The 22,409-nt window shown below is 42.4% G+C and overlaps 1 protein-coding gene across 6 annotated transcripts in view; it reads right to left on the bottom strand.

Annotated features, from left to right (window-relative positions):
- Positions 1–21,992, bottom strand: part of LOC134876882 (unconventional myosin-VI-like) — a 69,714-nt gene extending 47,722 nt beyond the window's left edge. For all 6 annotated transcript variants that reach the window (XM_063902097.1, XM_063902098.1, XM_063902099.1 and 3 more), the window contains exons 1-11: positions 21,819–21,992; positions 13,105–13,230; positions 10,041–10,110; positions 9,655–9,728; positions 8,861–8,990; positions 8,664–8,769; positions 8,089–8,144; positions 7,902–7,999; positions 7,284–7,448; positions 6,415–6,495; positions 3,140–3,320 (exon numbers count right to left, since the gene is read on the bottom strand). In XM_063902097.1, the coding sequence (XP_063758167.1) occupies positions 3,140–3,320; positions 6,415–6,495; positions 7,284–7,448; positions 7,902–7,999; positions 8,089–8,144; positions 8,664–8,769; positions 8,861–8,990; positions 9,655–9,728; positions 10,041–10,110; positions 13,105–13,221 (1,078 nt within the window). In that variant the 5' untranslated portion in view covers positions 13,222–13,230; positions 21,819–21,992. The remainder of the gene's footprint in view (positions 1–3,139; positions 3,321–6,414; positions 6,496–7,283; positions 7,449–7,901; positions 8,000–8,088; positions 8,145–8,663; positions 8,770–8,860; positions 8,991–9,654; positions 9,729–10,040; positions 10,111–13,104; positions 13,231–21,818) is intronic.
- Positions 21,993–22,409: the final 417 nt, after the last annotated feature.

The following is a 22,409-nucleotide window of genomic DNA, read 5'->3' as shown; positions in this document are numbered from 1 at the left end:
ACCACTCTCCCTGTAAAAATACGCTTCATGTGTACCCCCCGCTGTGACAACCAGTCCACTTAATAGGCGCCCCGCTACGCTTCCTTCTCCCCCCCCCCCGCGGAGCGAGAAAACGGCAAGGAGGAGCGGAGCGGCGAGGAACTCCTCCGCTCGAGCTCAAAGCGCCGCCTGATCTTCATGGAGCGCGAGCCTCCCCGCAGCGCGTCCTGCTGAAGCGCGGGGGAGAACGAGGCGTGACGTCAGGAGGAGCGTTTAGGACAAGCTGCCATTTGAAATGTAGAGAATATAACACTTCCAAAGATGAAGGATTATGGTACAAGTCTTTTTTAAATATGTAATAAATCATTAAGGCTAAATTACTAATTAAAAACTACATGGAGAAATCAAAGGTATTATTTTAGGGGGGAAAAGTTAGAGGATAGTTAGGATAATTATTGTAAAATCTACAACAACAAAAATTGTGAATGCAGAAAAATATAAAGAAGACAAAAAAATATGTATTACTTAATTATTTTAATAATTAAAAAACAGCATTTTAGTAATGTGTGCAAGCCGAGAAATATTATTTTATTTAAAAACCACAAACAAGTTTTTCAAATGATAAGAATAATGAATGTAAATGTTTGAATAATATTCAAAAATATTTAGTTATTAACAAAAAAGTATTTAACATTTTTTGAAAATGTATTAATTCTAATAAATTCAATATTTTTAGAAAACAAAATACTATTTTTAATTATTATATATAAGCAGGGTGTTGTCTAAACCTGATCCCTCTAACCAAACCAAAATGCAGATTCTCCCCTAAAATGTTAAAGTTCTGCCAGGAAACAATCCCTCTGATGGTCAGAAAGGGTTTACTGAGTCCAGAGATATGGAGATGGGGTCAGGTGTCTGGTCAGACAGCAGAGACAGCTTACGGAGAATAAAGAGGGGATGGATGTCCGGTGGGTCTGCCGGGGGACGAGTGGCAGGCAGCAGGCTGACACTGAGACTGAGATTTCTGATCCTTTCTTTTACTCTCTCAGTTAAATGAAATGAAATGTAAGATGGGTGACGAGGGAGCAATTACCCATTTTAAGGTATTATAAAATCATGTATCGTGGCGCACAGAGTCAGTGAAGAGAGAGGAAGGCGGAGGAATATTACAGAGATCCATCAGTGCAGCGTCTTCAGGGAGGCCTCTTCAGGGGGAGTCAGAGAGATCGATGCTTTCTGACTCGCAGCGATCAATCAGAAACTCTGCAGGCGATAAAAGACTCTACTCTGCTCTCAGACAACACAGCAGGTAAATGTTAATACTCGTTCTTATCAGGAGGGCTCAGCGTCTCTGGTGCACGCTTTATTATTGCCCCTCCGTCTCTTTTCATGTATTTTAGAGGAAATGTCTTTCCACTCTCAAAGCCTCAAAGGACACACACTTCAGCGGCTCGACATGTGAGGAAGGGACAATGGTTTAGAGAAGTAAGTGTTTGTTTTCTGGGAATAAAACTTTGACTGAATCCTGCAGACCAGTATGCATGTCTTCTAAACTGTACACACAAGGCAGTGCTGGGTTTACCGGATCATACCGTACACCGTGGGCTTTAACGTTTTTCAAGTACCGGCAATACAGTTCAAAAAGGGGCGAAAGGCGCTGGAGCGGTGCGACAGTGAAAGGAGTCCCCAGGGAAGTATTTAAATGAGCACTCTGCAGTTTCAGGGAAAGCGGGAGGCTTGTTTACATCTCCAAACAGTGCTTTTGTTGTTGTGTGGTATGCAAAGACAATAAAAGGCTTTGCATTCTGCATTCTGATTCTTCACCACACCAGACTCACAAGGGCCCCCACTCATCGGGGTTTTTCTGTATGCATGTGTAAATACATTTCCAAACATTGCGCAATAAATAAAAACTGGAATAAACCGTTATAATTTGGAGATATAGTCTCAACATTTCTGCCTTAAACAACCGGCAGAATCAGGGTTAACCTTCAATATAATAATACATTATTTTTATCGACCACTTTTAAAAAGGTTAGAAAATGTAGTTTATATAACAGTTGTTGTATTTATTCATTTTTTAATGCTTTAATGTGTGTGCCGTGCTTCTTTCCATATTACATGGAAGACATCTACACATTTTGAACACATTAAAAAACACACCTTTTCTGCTTTTCTGGATTAAAAACTCAGTAAATTACTCAGATTTGTGTAAAACGACAAGCAGACTTTGGAGTAAAATCACTAAATAACCAGGGAAGAATTTGCAATGAATCGTCACCTTACAAATATATTAAAGCATCAATAATGTGATTCACTCTGAACAAAGGAAAGCCATCCTCTGGGCATTTTATTCCAAGGGAAACAGAAGTTTATGGGCTCAAGGAAGGAAGGAAGGAAGGAAGGAAGGAAGGAAAGAAGGAAAGATGGGAGGGTGGAAGGTGGAGGAATACAGGAGGGGAAAATAGTTTGGTAGAAGAGAAAGGGAGGAAGAAGGAAATAATAGGAGGAAGGAGGGAGGGAGGAAGGAAGGAGGGAGGGAGGGAGGAAGGAAAGGGAGGGAGGAAGGAAGGAAGGAGGGAGGGAGGAAGGAAGGAAGGAAGGAAGGAAGGAAGGAAGGAAGGAAGGAGGAAGGAAGGAAGTAGGAAAGGACCGATGGGCAAAGAGGGTAGGAAAGAAAGTAGGAAGTAATGAAGGAAGGAAAAGAGTTTAGAAAAAGGTTGTTAAACGGGAGGAATCAGGTGTGTGTGTGTGTGTGTGTAGGAGGTAAAGAGTGAAGGAAGGAAAACAAAAGGGGGAGTAAGGAAGGATAGAAAGAAACACGAAGGAAGGAGGGAGGGAGGAAGGAAGGAAGGAAGGAAGGAAGGAAGGAAGGAGGAAGGAAGGAAGGAAGGAAGGAAGGAAGGAAGGAAGGAAGGAAGGAAGGAAGGAAGGAAGGAAGGAAGGAAGGGAGGATATAATATTCAGCTAACTATGAGCCCCCCCCCGGACTCTTGAATATACTCTCTAACGATGCCTTCGAGGACCTGACCGTCACAATGTGCCGCCTGCATTTTGTTCCTTATTCAGTTGGATAGCTTTGTTTGGCTCATATCAAACAGAGTGTGATTTCCTCAGGTGTGTGCCCCCCTGTGCCCCCCCCCCCCCCGCAGCTCCTTACCTGAGGTGCTCCCCGTCTCCTCGAAGTCGACGTTCCCGAGGTGCAGGACTCCGGCCACCACCCGGAACAGGTCCAGCTTCTCCGAGTCATCCAGCCCGATCTTCTTCATCGCCACCGACATCCTGGTGAAGTCGCCCTGGTCGTCCAGCAGGGAGTCCTTCAGGGGCCCCGCCTTCACGTGCTGGGGGACGACAGGACACAGGTAAACACACAGGTAAATAACAGGTAAACACACAGGTAAATAACAGGTAAACACACAGGTAAACACACAGGTAAACACACAGGTAAACAACAGGTGTATGATGCTTTATTTCTTCAGCTTCCTTCCTTTGTAGTTTCCTTAGTCCTTACTTCATTTCTTCTCTTTGATTCCTTCACTCTTCCCCTTCTACCAAACTTTCTTCCTATCCTCCCTTCCTTCCTTCCTTCCTCCTTCCTTCCTTCCTCCGTCCTTCCTTCCTTCCTATCCTCCCTTTCTTCCTATCCTCCCTTTCTTCCTATCCTCCCTTCCTTCCTTCCTATCCTCCCTTCCTTCCTTCCTTCCTTCCTATCCTCCCTTTCTTCCTATCCTCCCTTCCTCCCTCCCTTCCTCCCTTTCTTCCTATCCTCCCTTTCTTTATTCTGTCAAACTGGTATCCTTCCTTCCTCCCTTCCTATCCTTCCTTCCTATCCTCCCTTTCTTCCTATCCTCCCTTTCTTTATTCTGTTTAACTGGTACCCTTCCTTCCTCCCTTCCTATCCTTCCTTCCTATCCTCCCTTTCTTCCTATCCTCCCTTTCTTTATTCTGTCAAACTGGTATCCTTCCTTCCACCCTTCCTTGCTATTTCTCTAAAAATAAAGTAGGAGAAGATATCTTTTATCCCGGCTCTCAGAAATAACCGTCCTGTGGCGACGACAGTAAACCATCCCAGAATCCCTTCTCAATCTCCTCGTCCATCAGGGGGCAATCTCTCCTTAAACTTTATCGTTAGCGCTTCAATTAAAAACATATTTTTAGATTTCTGATCCGGCGTTTCAGAGCCAGAGCCCGGGGAACGGCGGAGAGCTAAATCTGGGAAATGACTACACATGAAGCCCGGTCTTCAACCTCCCCCAGTTCTCCCACAATGCACCTCTCCTCCATTCACTGGCTGCCAGAATCTGCTTCAAGACCCTGGTACTGCCCTAACGAATTGCAATCCTATTGGCTCCAACACATTGAACCTGATAAGGGGCGGGACATCTCTTAGCCCAATCAAAACAGAGCCGGCAAGCTAACCGATCAGAGCAGCTAACCGATCAGAGCAGCTAACCGATCAGAGCAGCTGACCGATCAGAGCAGCTGACCAATCAGAGCAGCTGACCAATCAGAGCAGACTGGGCTCTGGTTTCAGACAGAGGGTGTAAAGGGGTGCTGCAGCACAGGCAGAATGAGAGCATGGAGACATGTCACCCTGAAGAAGATTTCAACTTGTTTTTCAAAACGTCATTTTAATTTCTCACTTTCTTCTGGTCTTCAGATGAATGTTCACTCTTTAAAAAAAATGTATTTGTTCAGAATTTAACTTTCTCCTAGAATTTGATTTTTCTCAGAATTTCCCTTTTTTTTAAAGCTTGGAGACATGTCCCAGTAGAGACACAACACACTGATATTAAAGTGGACATAATAGAGCCTAAAGCAGGTTATTGAAAATCCTTTTGAGGGGGTGAGACAGAAATACCCTGCGTTATATTGTTCACCTGTAGGTCAAACGCCGTGTTGCATATGATACGTTCCTTCAAAATAACCTTCAGTTGTTGAACTACGAACATGATCTCTCTCGTTTTGATCCGTCATGTTCTTACACCAAGCCTCCAAGCAGCACGTAAGCCTTTGTTGACGCTCTTTATCGTCTATTGCTTGTATATTAATCTATCTTTTTAATAGGAAAATAATAACAGAGGTTCCTGCAGAAAATGTACAGAATAAGTCCTGCAGTTCGAGCATGCACCAATCCTTCTCCTGGAATATATAACGACCATTGACATGCATGGAAACATCGGAGCGAAACCAGAGTTCACTAAGCCTCAATTTGATGGGATGCATCCATTTGTCCACTTGTCCACATTCCTCTTAATGGATATAGTAATTAATAACCCCGCAGTAATGGAATATCTGCTCATAATGAATCAGAGGCTGGAGGCGGAGGAAGGAGCTCGTTTCACACGGCCAGCGTTCCTTATTACCGCAGCATTAGGAGCGCCGTGCAGAGGCGGCTAATTAAAATGGAAATAGGAATTTATTCTGATGATTAACAGATTACAGAAACACCACAATGGGATGTCTCAGGCGGTGTGTAGGTGACGGGATAATCTCCTTTAATGGGACTGTAGCGTTGGATCTGCAGAGGCTTCATTGTTTTATGCTCCACCTCAGGAAACAGCTTTTAATCTGATTTGCAACGAGGTTATTGCAAATCATTCGAGGTGGTACCAAAACAAACCTGGAGCAAATAAAGAAGTTACTTCCAAAGTTTAAAATGTGACTTTTTAAAGACTTTTTGGGAGCGTTCACTTACTTTGGTCCTTTTATAGGGCTATGTTCCGTGCTGGTAAACGGAGCAGCAGTTTTTATTTATCATTTAGACTTTCTTTACGTGTATTTTTATTTGTTAATTTTCTTTCTTCTTATGTTTACATTATATACAAAGGTTTATCTTTTTCTTTAATTCATTGCACATTTCTTCTACAACTTGTTTATAAAATACTGTTTATTATTATTTTTATATCTTAATTTTCTTTCATTGCATATTTTAGTTTTAGTTCTTAATTAATATTTCTAAACATTTAATCATTTTTTTCTGTTGTTATTTAATTGCATATTTTCAATTCAACTTCTTCATTTGATGTTTATTGATTGCCATGTTTTCATTGAATTCTTGCATTTATATTAATATTTTCGATCCATTTAATTCATTTTCTTGGTTCTACATTTTCCCTTCTTAACATTAAAACTTTCTGCTTTTTATTTTTTAATTATGTTTTTATTGCATTTCTTTTTGGTGTGAAGATGAGGAGGGGTTAACACGGATAGTAGAGGAGGGGTCGGTCAGTAAATCAAGCGCTCCTGCAAACACAGAAAAACCCGGAGGCCGTGAATCTGAATCAAATCTGCTGAGTCAGCTTAAAGGAGGCTGATGGAGCTTGCAGAGCGATGGTTCTTGTTACTTCCCAAACCTCCACAGTCCACTGTATTCGTCTCAGCCTGTATTTGTGTTTTAATGGAATAAAGTGCAGAACATAAAACTGATCGTACCTCGGAGCTCTTGCGGTTCTGCAGGATCTGCTTGTCTGAGTCTTTGGAGGCGAAGTATCGAGTGCATCCTCGGTTCAGATACTGCAACACAAATAAAAGAGGGTCAGACAGAGAGTCACATGGAGCTGATGGAGGTCAGACACAGGGAGGAACGGGGGAGGGTGTAGGAGACGATTCTGAACCCAACAACTCCTTTCTTCTACTCTTACTGAAGTACAGGCTCTGAGTACTCCCCCCCCCCCCCCTCTGTGTTTCTGCTGCAGTGTGGCTCAGCGCTGCCCTCTGCTGGATCAGTGTCTCTGGTAAATGTTCTTCTACCCGTCATCCTGTAACCCCCTATGGTTTTTCTTTAACAACAAAATACGTTGAGTTAATTTATTTTATATTTAAATCAACTGAAATTTATACTTGAATTTGTTTGTATTTTTTTACTTTAACTTTTTGTGTTTATATTTTTTTATTTGATTATTCGTTATCTTTTTACATTTTGTTTTATTAAATATGTATTCTCCAACTCCTCCGTCCTGTTCCCTCTCTCTTATAATCGTCTTCTCCTGCCTGGCTTTAAAACAGGTCCTGGTACTCCGTCGGCAGGAGACGAGTTAAAGAGACTCTTCAAAGATAACGAAGTGAGACAAGCGTCTTCATCTCTTGCAGACACAGCTGTCTCCTGCAGAGTCCAGATGTTCTCCAGCATCTGTTCTCCATCAGGGAGGAACTACAGGAACAGTATGTCTGAGTGAGGATGAAACATCCCTCAGATTTAATATCTCTGGATAATAACACTCCCTCTCAGATTCCCTCCCTATGTGTTTGTGTGTGTGTGTGTGTGTGTGTGTGTGTGTGTGTGTGTGTGTGTGTGTGTGTACCCTGTAGGTGTCAGGGGAGCTCAGGTGGAACTTCTGCCGGATGTCCTCCGACGCTCCGGCGCAGAGTCTGTAGAAGATGTGGTAGTTCCTCTCCTCCTGACTCTGCCTGCAGATCCTCGACTTCTCCAGCAGGTAGTGGGACACGAATCCCCCCACCACCGTGTTCTGAGGGACAGGACACACACTTAATACACACACACCAACAGGGGATGAATACCGACTGTATTTACTTTGAATAAATATCAGTAATATGTCGTTTGAAATTGCAGAAACTGCCGTTAATAAACTTTTAACCAGGAAAACATCTGTGATGATAAAAGCTAAACATCAATGTTCTCCTTCATAGAAAATACACTTTAAATATTTGGGTTTATGAGTGAAAATGATGGAGCTGCAGAAACTGAGGTTCGTGTGTTTCTGCTGAGTCATCCCCTGAGATCTCAGAGGGAAAACTGGGTTTATTGATCATGATCCATAAAGGAGGACATAATCATTGTAAGGATCAATAAGCGGAGCTATCAGGCAGCATCTGTAACTCGTAGCTGCTCATCTGGACGGGTTTAAGGAGACGAATAGAAACTCGTACCTGATATAATAATAGAATAGAGCATAAAGTACCTTCTCATTGAAGTGGATTTCCACAAACTTTCCGAAGCGGCTGCTGTTGTTGTTCCGGACCGTCTTGGCGTTCCCGAAAGCCTCGAGCAGCGGGTTGGCTGCAGGGAAGCAGAGAAAAGTCACACACACACACACACACACACTGAGGATATAATGATAAGAGGAGAAGAAGAAGAAGTGATCGTACCTTCCACTATCCTCTCGTCGATGTCCTGACCCGTCCCGTACGAGCTCGTTAAATATCTGAGGAGGAACATGAAGTGGTAATTCAGTTTCTGCAGCTTCACACAAACAATCAGTGGGATGTGAAAATACAATGAAGTATAAAAACTAAAAAGGTAAGTATAGTGATTATATTACAATAAAACTCACTGTTGTAATGCTATTTGTTTTCTGTCATTTATCCCTTTTCCTTGTTCAATATTTGCTTTGATTTTACCTTAAAAAAAACTTCATGTTTACCCTGACACACAAATTGGTATTTTGAAACCGCACCGTCATGTTTACCCTTTTTACAAACCGCACCTTCATGTTTACCCTGACACACAAATTGGTATTTTGAAACCGCACCGTCATGTTTACCCTTTTTACAAACCGCACCGTCATGTTTACCCTTTTTACAAACCGCACCGTCATGTTTACCCTTTTTACAAACCGCACCGTCATGTTTACCCTTTTTACAAACCGCACCGTCATGTTTACCCTTTTTACAAACCGCACCGTCATGTTTAACCTTTTTACAAACCGCACCGTCATGTTTACCTGAGCACGAACTTGGTGTTCTCGGTCTTCCCGGCTCCGGACTCCCCGGAGACGATGATGGACTGACTCATCTTCAGGACCCTCATGTCTCGGTACGCCTTATCAGCTGAAACACACACACATCAATGAATCTGTGTGTGTTAGAATGTGTGTGATTGATCTGTGTGTGTGTGTGTGTGCGTGTGTGTGTCTCTCACCGATAGCGTACACGTGAGGGGGCAGTGTTCCCAGAGACCGCCCCCTGTACTTCTGGATGATCTCCGGTGAGTAAAGCTTTGGGATGTCATAGTAAGGGTTCACTGCGATCAGGATGTTGGCTACAAACGTCTGCAGGAGGAGAGGAGGAGGACGAGGAGGAGATGAGGAGATGAGGAGGAGGAGAGGAGGAGGAAGGTTAAGTATTGTGCTTCACCTTTGTGTACAACCTTAAGTGTTTTCCTACAATTCCCACAATCCTCAAGCACGAATAATGGCTTAAAATTCCTAATTTTTCCAAAAACAATAAGAGAAATAAATCCGACTTCCTCTTCATGACTCTTTCATTACTTCCCTGTATTAAATAATCAATAAATATGACTTTTAAAATATGAAAGAGTGAAGGGAGCCCTCTTTTAGATTTCAATGTGACAGGCACAGTTCCCTCTTCAGCCACTAGAGGTCAGTGTTCACTCGTGCATAACATCATGTCACAGGAGTGCGTGTGTGTGTGAGTGTGTGTTTCTGTACTCCTGTCTTTGTGAGGACTAGTTTGAGTTTCAGAGCATGAAAATGGGAATATAAATGATCCCCAGAAAACAGATGTCTGACAGTAACACATTGTGAGGGGGGGTCTTGTTTCATGTGAAGCTTGCGAGTCAGGACACATTTTAAGTGACGACATGTTTGGAAAGTGAGGTCATTTGTGGAAAAAAACTGGATATTTTTGGATGTTGACGTCGCTCTTATATGTTTTTTTAAGGATTGTGTAAATGTGGAATGGCTGTTGGCTCACGTAGATCTTCTCTTTGCTGTATCTGACTCTGACGTTATTCAGCAGCGTCGCTTCATTCAAGTACATCAGAGAACCTGAGGGGCGGGAAGAAGAGGATAACACACTCTGAAATACTTTATTTAACTGAAATAGTTTATATGTTATCTGTGTCTTTCACTGTGATCAAAAGCACTGTATAAATATATTTAACAACACTGATTAAAGCAAAAAACATGACGAACCCTCAAAGAAAAAGGGCATTTCTATAAATTATGTTCTTGAAAATCAGCAGAAATGTTCACTCAAATTAGAAGTCAAACTTTTGTTCATTTCAACAAGGACGTAAGATTAGATAGAGAAGAAAATATAGTGCTGGAATATATTTATTTGTGGAAATTTAAACGTACAGTTGTCCTCCACATGTTTGTTGACGTCGTCCTCCGCAGGATACACCTGGTTTAAGGCGGCCACAAACGTCTGCGGAAAAAGGAAATAAAACAAATACATTAAAAGATAAAGAATCAGAAAGTCAGAAAGCTGTGTGAGATTAATATCACAGCGGTTCATATCCCTGAATAACACCTGAACTCAAACGGGAGGGGTTCTGTCCACACATGTGACCTCAGAGTCTAGCAGAGAGGATTCTGGGAGTTGTAGTTCTGCAGGATAAGAATCTGCTTTATTAAAGAGACGCTGCAGAGCCGAGGGGACGCACAGGGGAGTCATTATTACCAGTGCAGACTGGAGGAAGAGGAAGAAAAGGAAGAAGAGGAGGAAGAGGAAGAGGAGGGGCATAACCACTAAAGAGGAGAGAAACAGAAACTGGGAGCTTAAGTTTAACCTGGTTTAAAATATTTGTAAATTGAGCCACAAAGATGCTATTCTTCTGAGGAATGATACGATTAAGATGGGAAAATGAAGTCGGTTAATCTGGGTTAGAGGGTAGTTCCATTTATATTCATATGTTGTTAATTAATATATTCAGTTCTGCAGGAAATATGACTTTCTTTAGGTATAACCCTCATTTCAATGGCATTCAACAACTTTTAAGCATGGTTTTCTATAGGATCCAGGAACAACTGAAATCTATAAATGATACTTCTGTATTATTTGGAATGATCATTATTCATTATTATAACTGTTATGTTTTATATTATTATGTACTCTCATTATTACTAATAGTCTTATTTTTATGATAAAAAGCTTGAACCTCAACAACACGTCACGTTTGTTTCACAGATGTTCTCACTCATTTTTCCAGAGCTTGCAGTACAGGTTTACTTGTGTTTTTAAAACGCAGTAACTTCACGAGTAGCCGGATTAAACTCTGCAAGAATGAGTTTCTTTTAGGAGGAATTATTCAGCTTAACGACGAACAGTTAATCTCTGCGGTGACGACGGGCTGCAGGGAGTCAGCCAGGACTCACTAACATATAAACACAGAACATCACACGCTTTCACCAAGAGCGACTCCCAGACACTCGTCAGGTCAGCTGATCACCTGCTCCTGAATGCCCTCAGGCTCATTTGATAAATCCAGCAAATATTGGAGGTAGAGCTTCTACGAACTGTCACACTAAAGCCATCTACCGTATACTCTTGCTAGCTCCTCAAGATTAGCAACCCTAGCTTTGAAATGTTGACGGTAATAACAGCTGAGCTTCCATCCGAACACCAACACACACACACACACAGGACAAAGAGCAGTGCATTGTGGTGTGTGTGAAGGCTTCGTCACACACTGGCACACACTGGCTGCAGAGGACACACACACACAAACACACACACACACACACACACACACACACACACACACACACACACACACACACACACACACACACACACACACACACACACACACACACACACACACACACACACACACAGACATTGTTCTGATGCTGCAGCCGGAAACTCATCTGAGGTCAAATCCTCTGCAGAGCGCACGTTTACAGAGGAAATACTGGTTTTATTTCTGCAAACGTGTCTCAGACCTGATGTTTCTCTCTGAAGAAGAGCACACAGCAAACATTAACCCCATAATGTGTCTTACTTTTTAGAAAACAGTTTTAAAGACACTAATATTTGAGGTATTTCACCAAAAACTAGGTAGTAAAATATCTCACAGGAGGGGGATTATCTTTCTAAACGATGCTCTCTGTCCTCCACCTTTAACCAACTGTATAACTGATCTGTATTAATATTGAAATTAAGTTCAAAATGTATGTTAATGCATTGTTAACATGCTGCTGTAACAAAACCAAATCTAACTTTGGGTTTAATAAACTCAAGTCGGAAGGATAAATGCCAAAGCAATGCATTAAAAAATGACTTTTCCCACCAGCAGGTAAACTCTGTTCCCCTCTGAACGCTCCACACACTGTCTGAACACACTGATCCATGTTCCCACACACTGACAGCAGCGGTGTGTTTTATAACCGACGGTACACAGAATTAGCAAGGACGCTCTCTCTGAGGAGAGCACTCAGTCACTGAGGCCTTCTGGGAGAAGATTACCCAGATGGACAGCGAGCATTATGGGTATCCTCGGCGACGCTGACACTAAAAGCTTTCCTGAGGGCGATATGGCACCTCGGGCTGCAGGGAAGTGAATTAAAAAGGGGCAGTGGGGGGCAGGGGGGGAGACATGGTGGAAACCCTGTTGGTCTTGCAGTGAAGAGCCACTTGACGGCAGATTCATTTAGTGCTCCAGGTCTGAGAGAGCAGCGTCTGCAGGTGAATCATTGAGAGGACGAGGCTTTATTACTTCTAAAACTGCAGCCTCGTCACTGTGAGGTCAGGGGAACAGTTCAATTATTAACACGGAGGGGGGACACGGGGTGGTGGGGGGGGTGAGTATACGGGAAGGAACTGAAGCTCAGAGAGATCCAGGAAAAAGGGGACGATTTGGAGGCTTTCCAGCAGCTTTAATGCACTCCTGAATACCTGCATCATTTCATATTTTTACTTAACATTAGCCTCCTTTAGCTTAGCGGTGGTGAGGTGAAGTCATGTGACCGTGCTGTAGTTCCTTTATAGCCCAACATTAGCCTCCTTTAGTTTAGCGGTGGTGAGGTGAAGTCATGTGACCGTGCTGTAGTTCCTTTATAGCCCAACATTAGCCTCCTTTAGTTTAGCGGTGGAGACGTGAGGTCATGTGACCGTGCTGTAGTTCCTTTATAGCCCAACATTAGCCTCCTTTAGCTTAGCGGTGGTGACGTGAAGTCATGTGACCGTGCTGTAGTTCCTTTATAGCCCAACATTAGCCTCCTTTAGCTTAGCGGTGGTGACGTGAAGTCAAAGAGGTGTTAATATCTGGAGATTATCTGCTGAACTAAACGTGTAGGAGTCATAAACATTGAGATTATTTTGTGCAATAATAAAAATGGAGAAACTCCATTGGACCAGGGAGATGCTGCCTTCAGGGTCCAACACAGAGATAGGACCTCGCTGCTGTGCAACACTCACCTTCCCCTTCTGTTTGAGAGGTTCGATGGTGAGGCTGTCGGCTCCGATGTCCACGATGGTTCCCAGCTGGAACCCGTCGGCAGGGTGCGGCGCCCACACCGGCTTCCCATCCTCCATCGCTCCACTCTGCAGAAACACAACGGGACTCCGGTCAGACCACAGATTCCTCCAGCACGTTAATATGATAAGCATTGCAGTTTAACTGAACGATATGAACCAGGAAAGATAAAGACGGAACGATATATCCCACGAGCTCGGACGGAATTGGGGAAAAAGCGTTCAGTTTCGCTGCCCCATCAACTTGGAACAATTTTCAGGCCGAACTAAAAATGTCTGGACGGTGCCTCTGCTCCTAATTATTTCCTATGATCGGTTCCTTTGCTCGTGCACTTTGTTGTTGTTTTGTTCCCTTTTTATTCTGATGTATTTGTATCTTGTATGTTGATGACCTGTGCTGCTGCCTTCTTGGCCAGGTCACCCTTGAAAATGAGATCACGATCTCAATGGGTTTTTTACCTGGTTAAATAAAAGGTTAAATAAAAGGTTAAATAAAATCAATATAAGCAGACGTTTTTCTGCAGGATGGACGGTTCTAACTCTGATTGAAGACGTTATCTTTGTCCCAAGTGGATTTAACTCTTAAAGTAACAACCCTTTTTATACAGCACAGATTATTATGGTTAGAAAAAGACAACTCTATATATTTTCACATACTTATTTATTCAAATGCATTCACATTAGGGACAGGCGTCACGGTATTTATTCATCCTTCAAGGATTGGAAACATGATTTTCAATTTTTAGAAAAATTATTGAAAATATTTTGAAAAAACACAATATTTTCTGATAAGAAGAAAAAACACATCATAAAAAAGGTTATTAGAATGATTCCTGTAAAACTACAGAAAATGTGTGCATGCAGAGTATTTCTTATTTGGGAAAAATGTCTTCTGTGTCTTTAACACAAAGTCGATTGGATCTTAAAATCTGTCGGGTATTTAAACTCAGAGTTAATTAGCCGTTATAAAAGTACTTCTGATGAATCTGATGAAGTATTGAAAATCAAAAACAGAATCGACTGGCTGTGCTTCTACGGCTGCCAACAAACCAATTACACTGGTATTGAGTGGGACCAGCAGATTCTCCTGTGTCTATTTTCTGCCCTAAAAATCATTGTGCAGCTGCAGCAGATTCAGGTACGTTTCCGGTGGGTAAACGTGGGTCACAGGTTGCAGGTAACTCATTGGTGAAGCTGTAAAACATCCACAGAGAACAAAGAGAGTAGAGTGCACTCCACTTCGGGATATAAAAGCTTTTAAGAGCCACACGTCAGGTGAAACACTGCCTCACCTGCAGCCCAAACTGCTCTCAGATCCATAAATCAACAGTATGATTGTACAAAGGGAATACAGGCCTGCTCTCCTCTCCAGCTCATGAGGTTAAATACTAAATATGAGCAGGAAATAAAGTTATAGGTCGTCCAAAGCGAATATCCTTCAGTGCTGTAATGTGAGACCCAATCACTGATATCTCTAGCAGAGACTTGATTTTGACAGTCTGAGCACAAAAGAAGCGACGCAGTGATGCATGATGGGTAAATCAGATGAAGTAAATGTCCGCGGCTCAGGAACACTGTTTGATGTCTGCAGACTGAGGAGGATATTTTGGGATGCAGGCTGTGGAAACGAGGACTTTGAGGGTATTTTTATCTCACTCTGACACAGTAAAGGACTGAACAAGAGAGTAAAAAACAAGAGAGGAAGGAGGTGCGAGCTCCATGCACGTTCTACAGAGAGCTGAGGAGTTACTCATTATGAGAGTAATCAGTATTAATGGACGGAGATCAGCTGCTTGTTATGAATAATGGAACAGGTCGAGACACTGAAGGCTGTTTTTGCTGCAACAGCAGAAACCTACGTCTCAAAGTCCATTTCTTCTTGCCTTTATAAAGATAGCTGTGTTTATTAGAAGCTATCAGATAAAGATGACCCACGTTCTCCCCCAAAACCTGAAGCAGTACACAGCTGCAGAATCACACACATTCACAATAGAGCTGCTCTTTGCAGGATCATTTAAAGAGGCCCTCTTTGCTTTTGGGAATTTTCTACACTCACACTCCTATTGGCTGGCGCTCCAACACATTGTACGGAATAGGCAAAGGGGCGGGACATCTCTAAGCGGTTGACCAATCAGCTGTACAATCAGAGCAGACTGGTTTCAGACAGAGGGTGAAAAGAGGAGCGGCAGCACAGGCAGTAACATAATGAGCTTTTTGAACACTACAGTATGGAGACATGTCAACCTGAAGAAGATTTCAACTGTTTTTTAAATATAAATGGACTTTTTGACAATTATTCTGAAATTTTTTCAGAATTTCAGCTTTTTTTCAGAATTTCACTTTTTCCTAGAATTAGATTTTTTTCTCTGATTTTAGACTGGGCTCTGGTTTCAGACAGAGGGTGAAAAGTGGTGCAGCAGCACAGGCAGTCTGAGAAAAATAAAGAGCTTTCTGAACATTCTATTTTGCATTGACAATATTCACTCTTAACATCTGAAGCATCACGTTGTTAAGCGGCTGATTATCCAAAGGACAGAGGCACAAAGTCTCCCAACGAGCATCATCTCAGCGGCGTTTAAGCGGTGTGTCGCTGCGTACTGTCCCTTTAAGAGAAATCCTTAAAAAGCAGAGGAAGTGGCGATGAGAGCATGGAGCGGCGTCATGAAACCAAACTGTGTTCAGATCAGAGTCTGCAAACAGCTGTCACTGTGTGTGGCTGAGAGCACCACACATTTCAGCAGAGTGTGTGTGTGTGTGTGTGTGTGTCGACCCACTCGCTCTGCTGATGGACAAACAGCTGATTGTTGGAGCTCAGTGTCATGTTCAGGGTCACGTGGAGAACAGAGCGCCTGTGATGTGTTCAGGGACACAGCCTGAGGGCAGACTCACAACAAACCACAGCTTCTGTCCACAGACACAGAGACAGAAACTGGACACCAAACCTTGTTTCTGGAAACAATAAACTCCACTGGAAGAACTGGGAATATAACCTGTGGGTTACTTAAGAGCAGAAAGGGGCAAATGAAGTCCTTTTTCAGCAACAAATTTGAAAGATTTCCGCAGTTTCTCAAATACACAGATTTGATGTTTTGCTTTGTCTTTTAGGTAGTGAACATCTTGGGGAGAGTCAGGCAAATTAGGATATGTTCTGTCACATTTACTAGTATTTTAAAATGATAAATAAAGTAAATAATCTACGGATAATAAATAAGAATGTTATCTGATTATTGTCGGGTATTTTATTCCATTTTACATTTTGTTTTATTATTTTTTTCAAGCTTTTAAATATAAATTGTAAATGTGAATTTATTTGTTAATTAAATACAATTTTAATTATTAGTATTTATTCAATATATTTATTTATACACAACTTACAATTATTTTAAAAGGTCCTTTATTTTATCACAAGATGCTACCGTGTTTAAATAAAATCAGTAATTATTTATACATAAAAGAGGAAGCCCTGAGCCCGTATCACACATCCTTGAGTCTCTCAGAGTCAGGATACCTCATTACAGATCTGATTTATGTACTTATGTTATATTATCTGCACCTCTGGAGGACGGGAACCCTCAGCCTCAGTCTCACACCGCTTCCTTTATCCTACCATTTCTCTAATTTACGCACAGTGACGTCTCCTTCCTCCCCACGCTGGAGCTGATGTAGCTACTCTGTGCAGCCGGTTCTCTCTAAACACGCCGGGGCAATGACTCTGTGTGTGTGTGTGTGTGTGTGTGTGTGTGTGTGTGTGTGTGTGTGTGTGTGTGTGTGTGTGTGTGTGTGTGTGTGTGTGTGTGTGTGTGTGTGTGAACGAGCCTCTTCCCTCTCTACTCCCTCACTAAACTGCATCCTGACATTTGAGGAACAGTGGGCGAGGAGACGGAGACAGAGATCCAAATGATTGGTGTAAACTGTGACATTTGAAAAACGGAAAAAGGCCTCCAGCTAAAACCTCTTTTCACCCTCCGTCTGAAACCAGAGCCCAGTCTACCCTGTGATTGGTCAACCAGCGTAGTGATGTCCCGCCCCTTTAGCCTATCACGTACAATGTGTTGGAGTGCTAATTCTAGCCTTTGCACACCATTTACATGCACTAACACCAACATAACAGTACAGGGAAGAGACGTGTGACTGCACCTCTATATTTTAAATAACCAGCTGAATTGAGGAACACAACTCCACTCTGAACCTGATTTCTGTCTCATTTCCACCTTAATGAGCAGATCTCAGGCCTGTGATCAGCACCCCTCCTCTCCGTCTGTTGTTCCTCGTGTCATCCCATTGTTACCCAGCATGCTTTGAGCCACGCCCGCTGCAAAGCCTCGCCACCACAGGGTGTGTTCAAGATCACAAGATTAGCAGGTGACTCTGTGCAATGCAATTCATCCGACACACCCAACACACTTCAGGTGAACGATTAAATCCAGCCAAGCACAAAAGGTACTGACACAGGAATGTAGAAGCATCGACGCCTTAATTATTATCTGAGGTTATTTAAATCCAGTCCGAGATATGCACACACACACACACACACACACACACACACACACACACACACTGATCTGAGCTAGTATCCAGCTTTCCTTCTCAGTCTCGGGTATAAGGCGTGTCTCGTCTCTGAGGCCTTTTTAATTTTGATGATTTCAGCAGAGCGGAGGAATTTCCTGAAGTGCTGATGTTTTACAAACGCAGTAATTCAGCTTAAAGATTGACGAGTCATCCTCCCGAACCGAAGTCTAACGCCTGTAAACCGTCGTGAGCCGCTGCAGAGGTTGTTCTTTAGTCCGATGAACCCTCGTCCTCTGCAGGGCGTTAGGGATCACATCAGTTTATTCATAAAGCCCAATATCACAAACCATGCCTCCCTCAGTGGACTTTACAGAAACAAACAACAACAATGTAAACAACAAATTACACGAAAAAAATGAAGACAAAATAGAGTTTAAAAAACAAATGAAATGCAACAAAAACTGAAAACAATCAAATGGAAAATAATTCAGATAACTGCAAAAAATGTTTGTTTTTTCAGAGACAAAAGATGCTTTTCATTCCATATTTTAGAGTAATTACAATATTTATTGCAAAGGTCTGCTCACATTTGGTGACTAAATGGAATTATTTTCTACTATAAAACCAGGGTTGTGTCTAAACCGGGTAACAGGGGCGGTCCTGTTGTTGCCAGAATTGATATCTCTTCTAAACAAGATCAGCTCCACAGCATCACCTCAGACTATACCCTTCTAGAAACCGCTGTATTTAATCAGCTCATATGGACCTTGAAATGCCATGACTATTTTTCCCAATATATTACCCAGAATTCATCAGTAAAGCGTGCCTCGCTGTGTACAAAGAGGCCCAGAGTTCCAGAGGTCAACAGCTCCTGACCCTGCGGGTATAAACAGAGAACTGGACGCCCTGGTTTCAAACCTTCCCCACCTTCATGAGGAGATGGGTGATGTGCATGGTGCATGACGTCAGGCAGAGAGAGAGGGGGAAACGGGCGAGAAAAAACAAGTCTGAAGCCGTGAGAGACTGACAAAGCAGACTTAAGATATTATAGAGATCACAACCCAGTTCTCTTTCAATCAACTACTAGATCAAAGGAGTAAACAACAACAACAACTGCGGTTCCAGCTCCTCTCTTCCAGGAGGAGACAACGACAGAAATGCAAAGTCTGAGGGGGTAGGAAATGAGCTCAGATGATGGGATTTGAAAGATGAAGAGCAACATGTGTCTCATGAAGTGGAGTTGAAGTTACAGAAGCTGGATTAAGTTCTACTCTACACTTCAGCAACGTGACGTTTGTTTACAAGCCCGTTTTCACTGGTAATCCTGGAACAAAAACACAACACATTTAAGGCTTGATTCGGGCCCGTCAGAGAGTGTAAGTGGACACCGTTCCTCACTCGTCTACTCTCTAATCCAGATCACGTTCCCCTCATTACAAAGACCCACCTCCACTAATACACCTCCCTCAGAAACGGGATACGTCTGAACTCTCATTGCTCCGTCAGCAGCGGCGAGCAGACGCCACTTTTTGCTGCAGGGCGTTAGCATTCGTTAGCATTAGCTTTGCTCAACAGCTGAGCCCACACATCCCGGTTGGCTTCTATTGACACGGTTTGCTTTTGCATTTGGGAGAAATAAGGTCATCCGTCAGAGGGAATGATTCTAGCTTGAGGGTGGAATAGGTCCCGGGTTCAGATCCCGGACGAGCCCCCAAAAAACTAACGGGAACTGACGGTGAAGTCTTTGATCTTATTAAAACCTCTGCTCTGATTGGTTAGCTGGCCGGCTCTGTTGTGATTGGTCAACCAGCCTAGAGATGTCCCGCCCCTTAACCTACAATGTGTTGGAGCGCTAGCCAATAGGAGCACGAGTGTTACATGGTGATGTCCGGATGTAAACAAAGGAGTCCAAACGGGATTTTAGCCTTTGCAGACCATTGACATGCACTAAAACATATACAATACACTTCAGGAGAGGGAAAACCCCCATCAAGCAGAATAGGGCCTTTTTCACGTTTGACCTTTAATATCTTAGAGCAACGGTTATTGGATTACAGGAATAACAGTCCATTTCTCTTGGAAATGACGTCAGCTTGAATGCCGGTCAAAACTTCGGTTTTCCTCAAAGGAGTAACGCTTGCTTTGTCCTAAGAAGTGATGAAGTAACCTGACCCCACTACAGTAACACAACTCCTCAAAAACAGAAGTTTGAAGAGCATATTGAGACCAACAACAGTGTGTTTCTGTGATGTACAAATCGAACGGAAACATGAAACCAAAATCCCCGATAAACTATCCCAACTTTGACAAAGGATGAATCAAATTTCCCTAAATCTAACATCCAGGATATTCCGGGAATTCATTGACGAGTTTTCCCAAAATGTTCCCTCTCAGCTGCTTCCTCTGCAGTAGTACTATGTGAGGAGGTCTACCGTCATGTAAACATGGGAAAGCATGTACAAGCCTTTCTTAAATGGATGAGGATGCCTTTAAATGGCTTATCCTGACACTTGGATATGAGCCACGACCCAGGATGCAAAGCGCCTTTCAGGAGTCACATATCTGCAGCCAGAAAGCAAACATGTTCAGACTTCTTATTTTTACATCAAATTCATATCTTCAAGGCTGTACAAGTAATCCAATAACTATGCAGGATCGTTTCCTGCAGAGGACTTTGATCCCCACACCTCCCTGCCTACAATAAGTACCATTGTGCTGTCACACAATGTCACTTTACTGTCAGTACGGCCATAAAACAAGGTTGTGGTGAAGAGGGAGTAAAAGTCAAAGTTGCGTCAGACATCAGGAGTTGTGGAGAGGGCTCTGAAGTAAAACTGTGGAAAATGTACGTTCGAATGTGTTAAAAGGCCACAAACTGCATCAATAATGAGTGGTGACACAATGTAAACACACCATTATGTGCTTTTTACAGTTATTGAGAGAGATTTCACACGGCTTTAGGAGACTAACATGTCCATAGGAGTGATTTGAAAGCAGCTTTAGCATAAAAACAAGCTCAGAGCAAACACAATAAGCACAGAGAGCTCTTATGTAACCACGAGATGAAAACACACGGAGCATGCAGACCTCTGAGGAGGACACATAATGTTCCACCATCGCTTTAATAAATCACAATGGCCAAAGCCACCACCCTCAGCTGCTCTTCTTATGCAAAGCCATTGATTCTGCTTCCCAGGGTCTGTGTGTGAGTGTGTGAGTGTGTGTGTGTGTGTGTGTGTGTGTGTGTGTGTGTGTGTGTGTGTGTGTGTGTGTACAGGCCGCAGCCATGCTTATATTGTGAGATCTGACATACTGGCTGTACAACAACACAGCCTCCCATGTCATGTCCGCACCACTGATTTCTCCCTTCCCTTCGAACTCCCTCTAATGTACCGAGGCTCGTGCTAAAACGCTCGTTATGCTCGATGTGCGCGTGGCTATTGCTGTTCAGACACAGAGCAAAAACCTTGTTGAAAAAATGTCTAAATTAAGAATTGGGTAGTTTATCAGCTGTTTATATAAGCTGTGATCAATATAGTATCACCTTTTCTGATTAAGGAGATGGTTATCTTCCATACGGGGTATAAATAATCCACAAATCTTGAGTATTTTGGAAAATATGTAACTTTTAAGCATTGTTTGTCTGCCTGTTCTTTCATCAGAATACACCCTTTGGTAGCAATGGCAGCGCAGATGAGTGAGGTGGAAAAGTTGAAAGCTAATAAAATAATAGAAGGTAAAGTGGATTTTTCATATGCCGAAATATACAGTGTCAACCAATTGTTCAGAATATATAAATTGCCAATGTATTCTTGTATACATGCCTCTTGTAATCCTCCAAAAACTTTAAATTGACATATGTTTGAATGACGTCCGGCTCCGACAAAACCCAGCACGATTCATGGTGTTTGAAGCCTCACATCCAGCTTTAAATGTCGGAATTATACAAATAAATGATCATATTAGTGGCTATTGGTGCAGCTTAACTACACCACCACCAAATGCATGGTGTGTGTGTGAGTTAGCAGGTGTGTGCGGACGGTTTTCCTCCCTAGAAAGCTGCTAAGTGTTGAAAAGCTAACATCACGGATGAATTGTCCCCCCCCCCGCACACCAGTTCATGCAAAACGGTTGTCGGTGTTTCCTACCTCGGTTGTGCGTCAGCTCCCAGGACTTGTTTAAAGGTATTAATGTTGTTGTGGATTTTATCCCAGGGTATCTGTGGTGCTGCTCGGTGTCTCCTCTCCGGCAGCTGGGCCGCTCTCTCCCCGCCCTGCAGAGCTCCTTCTCCCGCAGCAATCCTGGGAAACCGGCCCCGTGACGTCACACGCTGGATAAATAGGATGCTTCAGAGAGTGGCCTGCAGGGGGCGCTGTCTGCGCTCTAAACTGGTGTGTTCATTTAACTATTTATAAATAATGTATATCATTTTATTTATGTTTTATTATAAACGTATCATGAATGTAGTATTTACAAAAACATTTCATTTATTTTTATTATTTTGTAAAAAATGTTTGCGGCTGTCCAGGGTTTTTATGACTTTATTTAACTTTATATTAATCATTTATAATCAATCTTCATTTGTATATATACTCTACATATTATTCTTATTTTTATATATTTTATTGTTATTATAAACTTTTTTTTGCTTTGTAATTATTTATATTAATATTTTATTCAAAAGTTTAAAAAAGCTAAATTCCTTGATGAGTTCCACAGAGGGAGAATTGCAAACAAGT

Source organism: Eleginops maclovinus, chromosome 15 (genome assembly GCF_036324505.1).
Source record: "Eleginops maclovinus isolate JMC-PN-2008 ecotype Puerto Natales chromosome 15, JC_Emac_rtc_rv5, whole genome shotgun sequence".
Taxonomy (NCBI): domain Eukaryota; kingdom Metazoa; phylum Chordata; class Actinopteri; order Perciformes; family Eleginopidae; genus Eleginops; species Eleginops maclovinus.
Note: the sequence above shows the minus strand (reverse complement) of the source record. Positions and strands in the feature narration are given on the sequence as shown.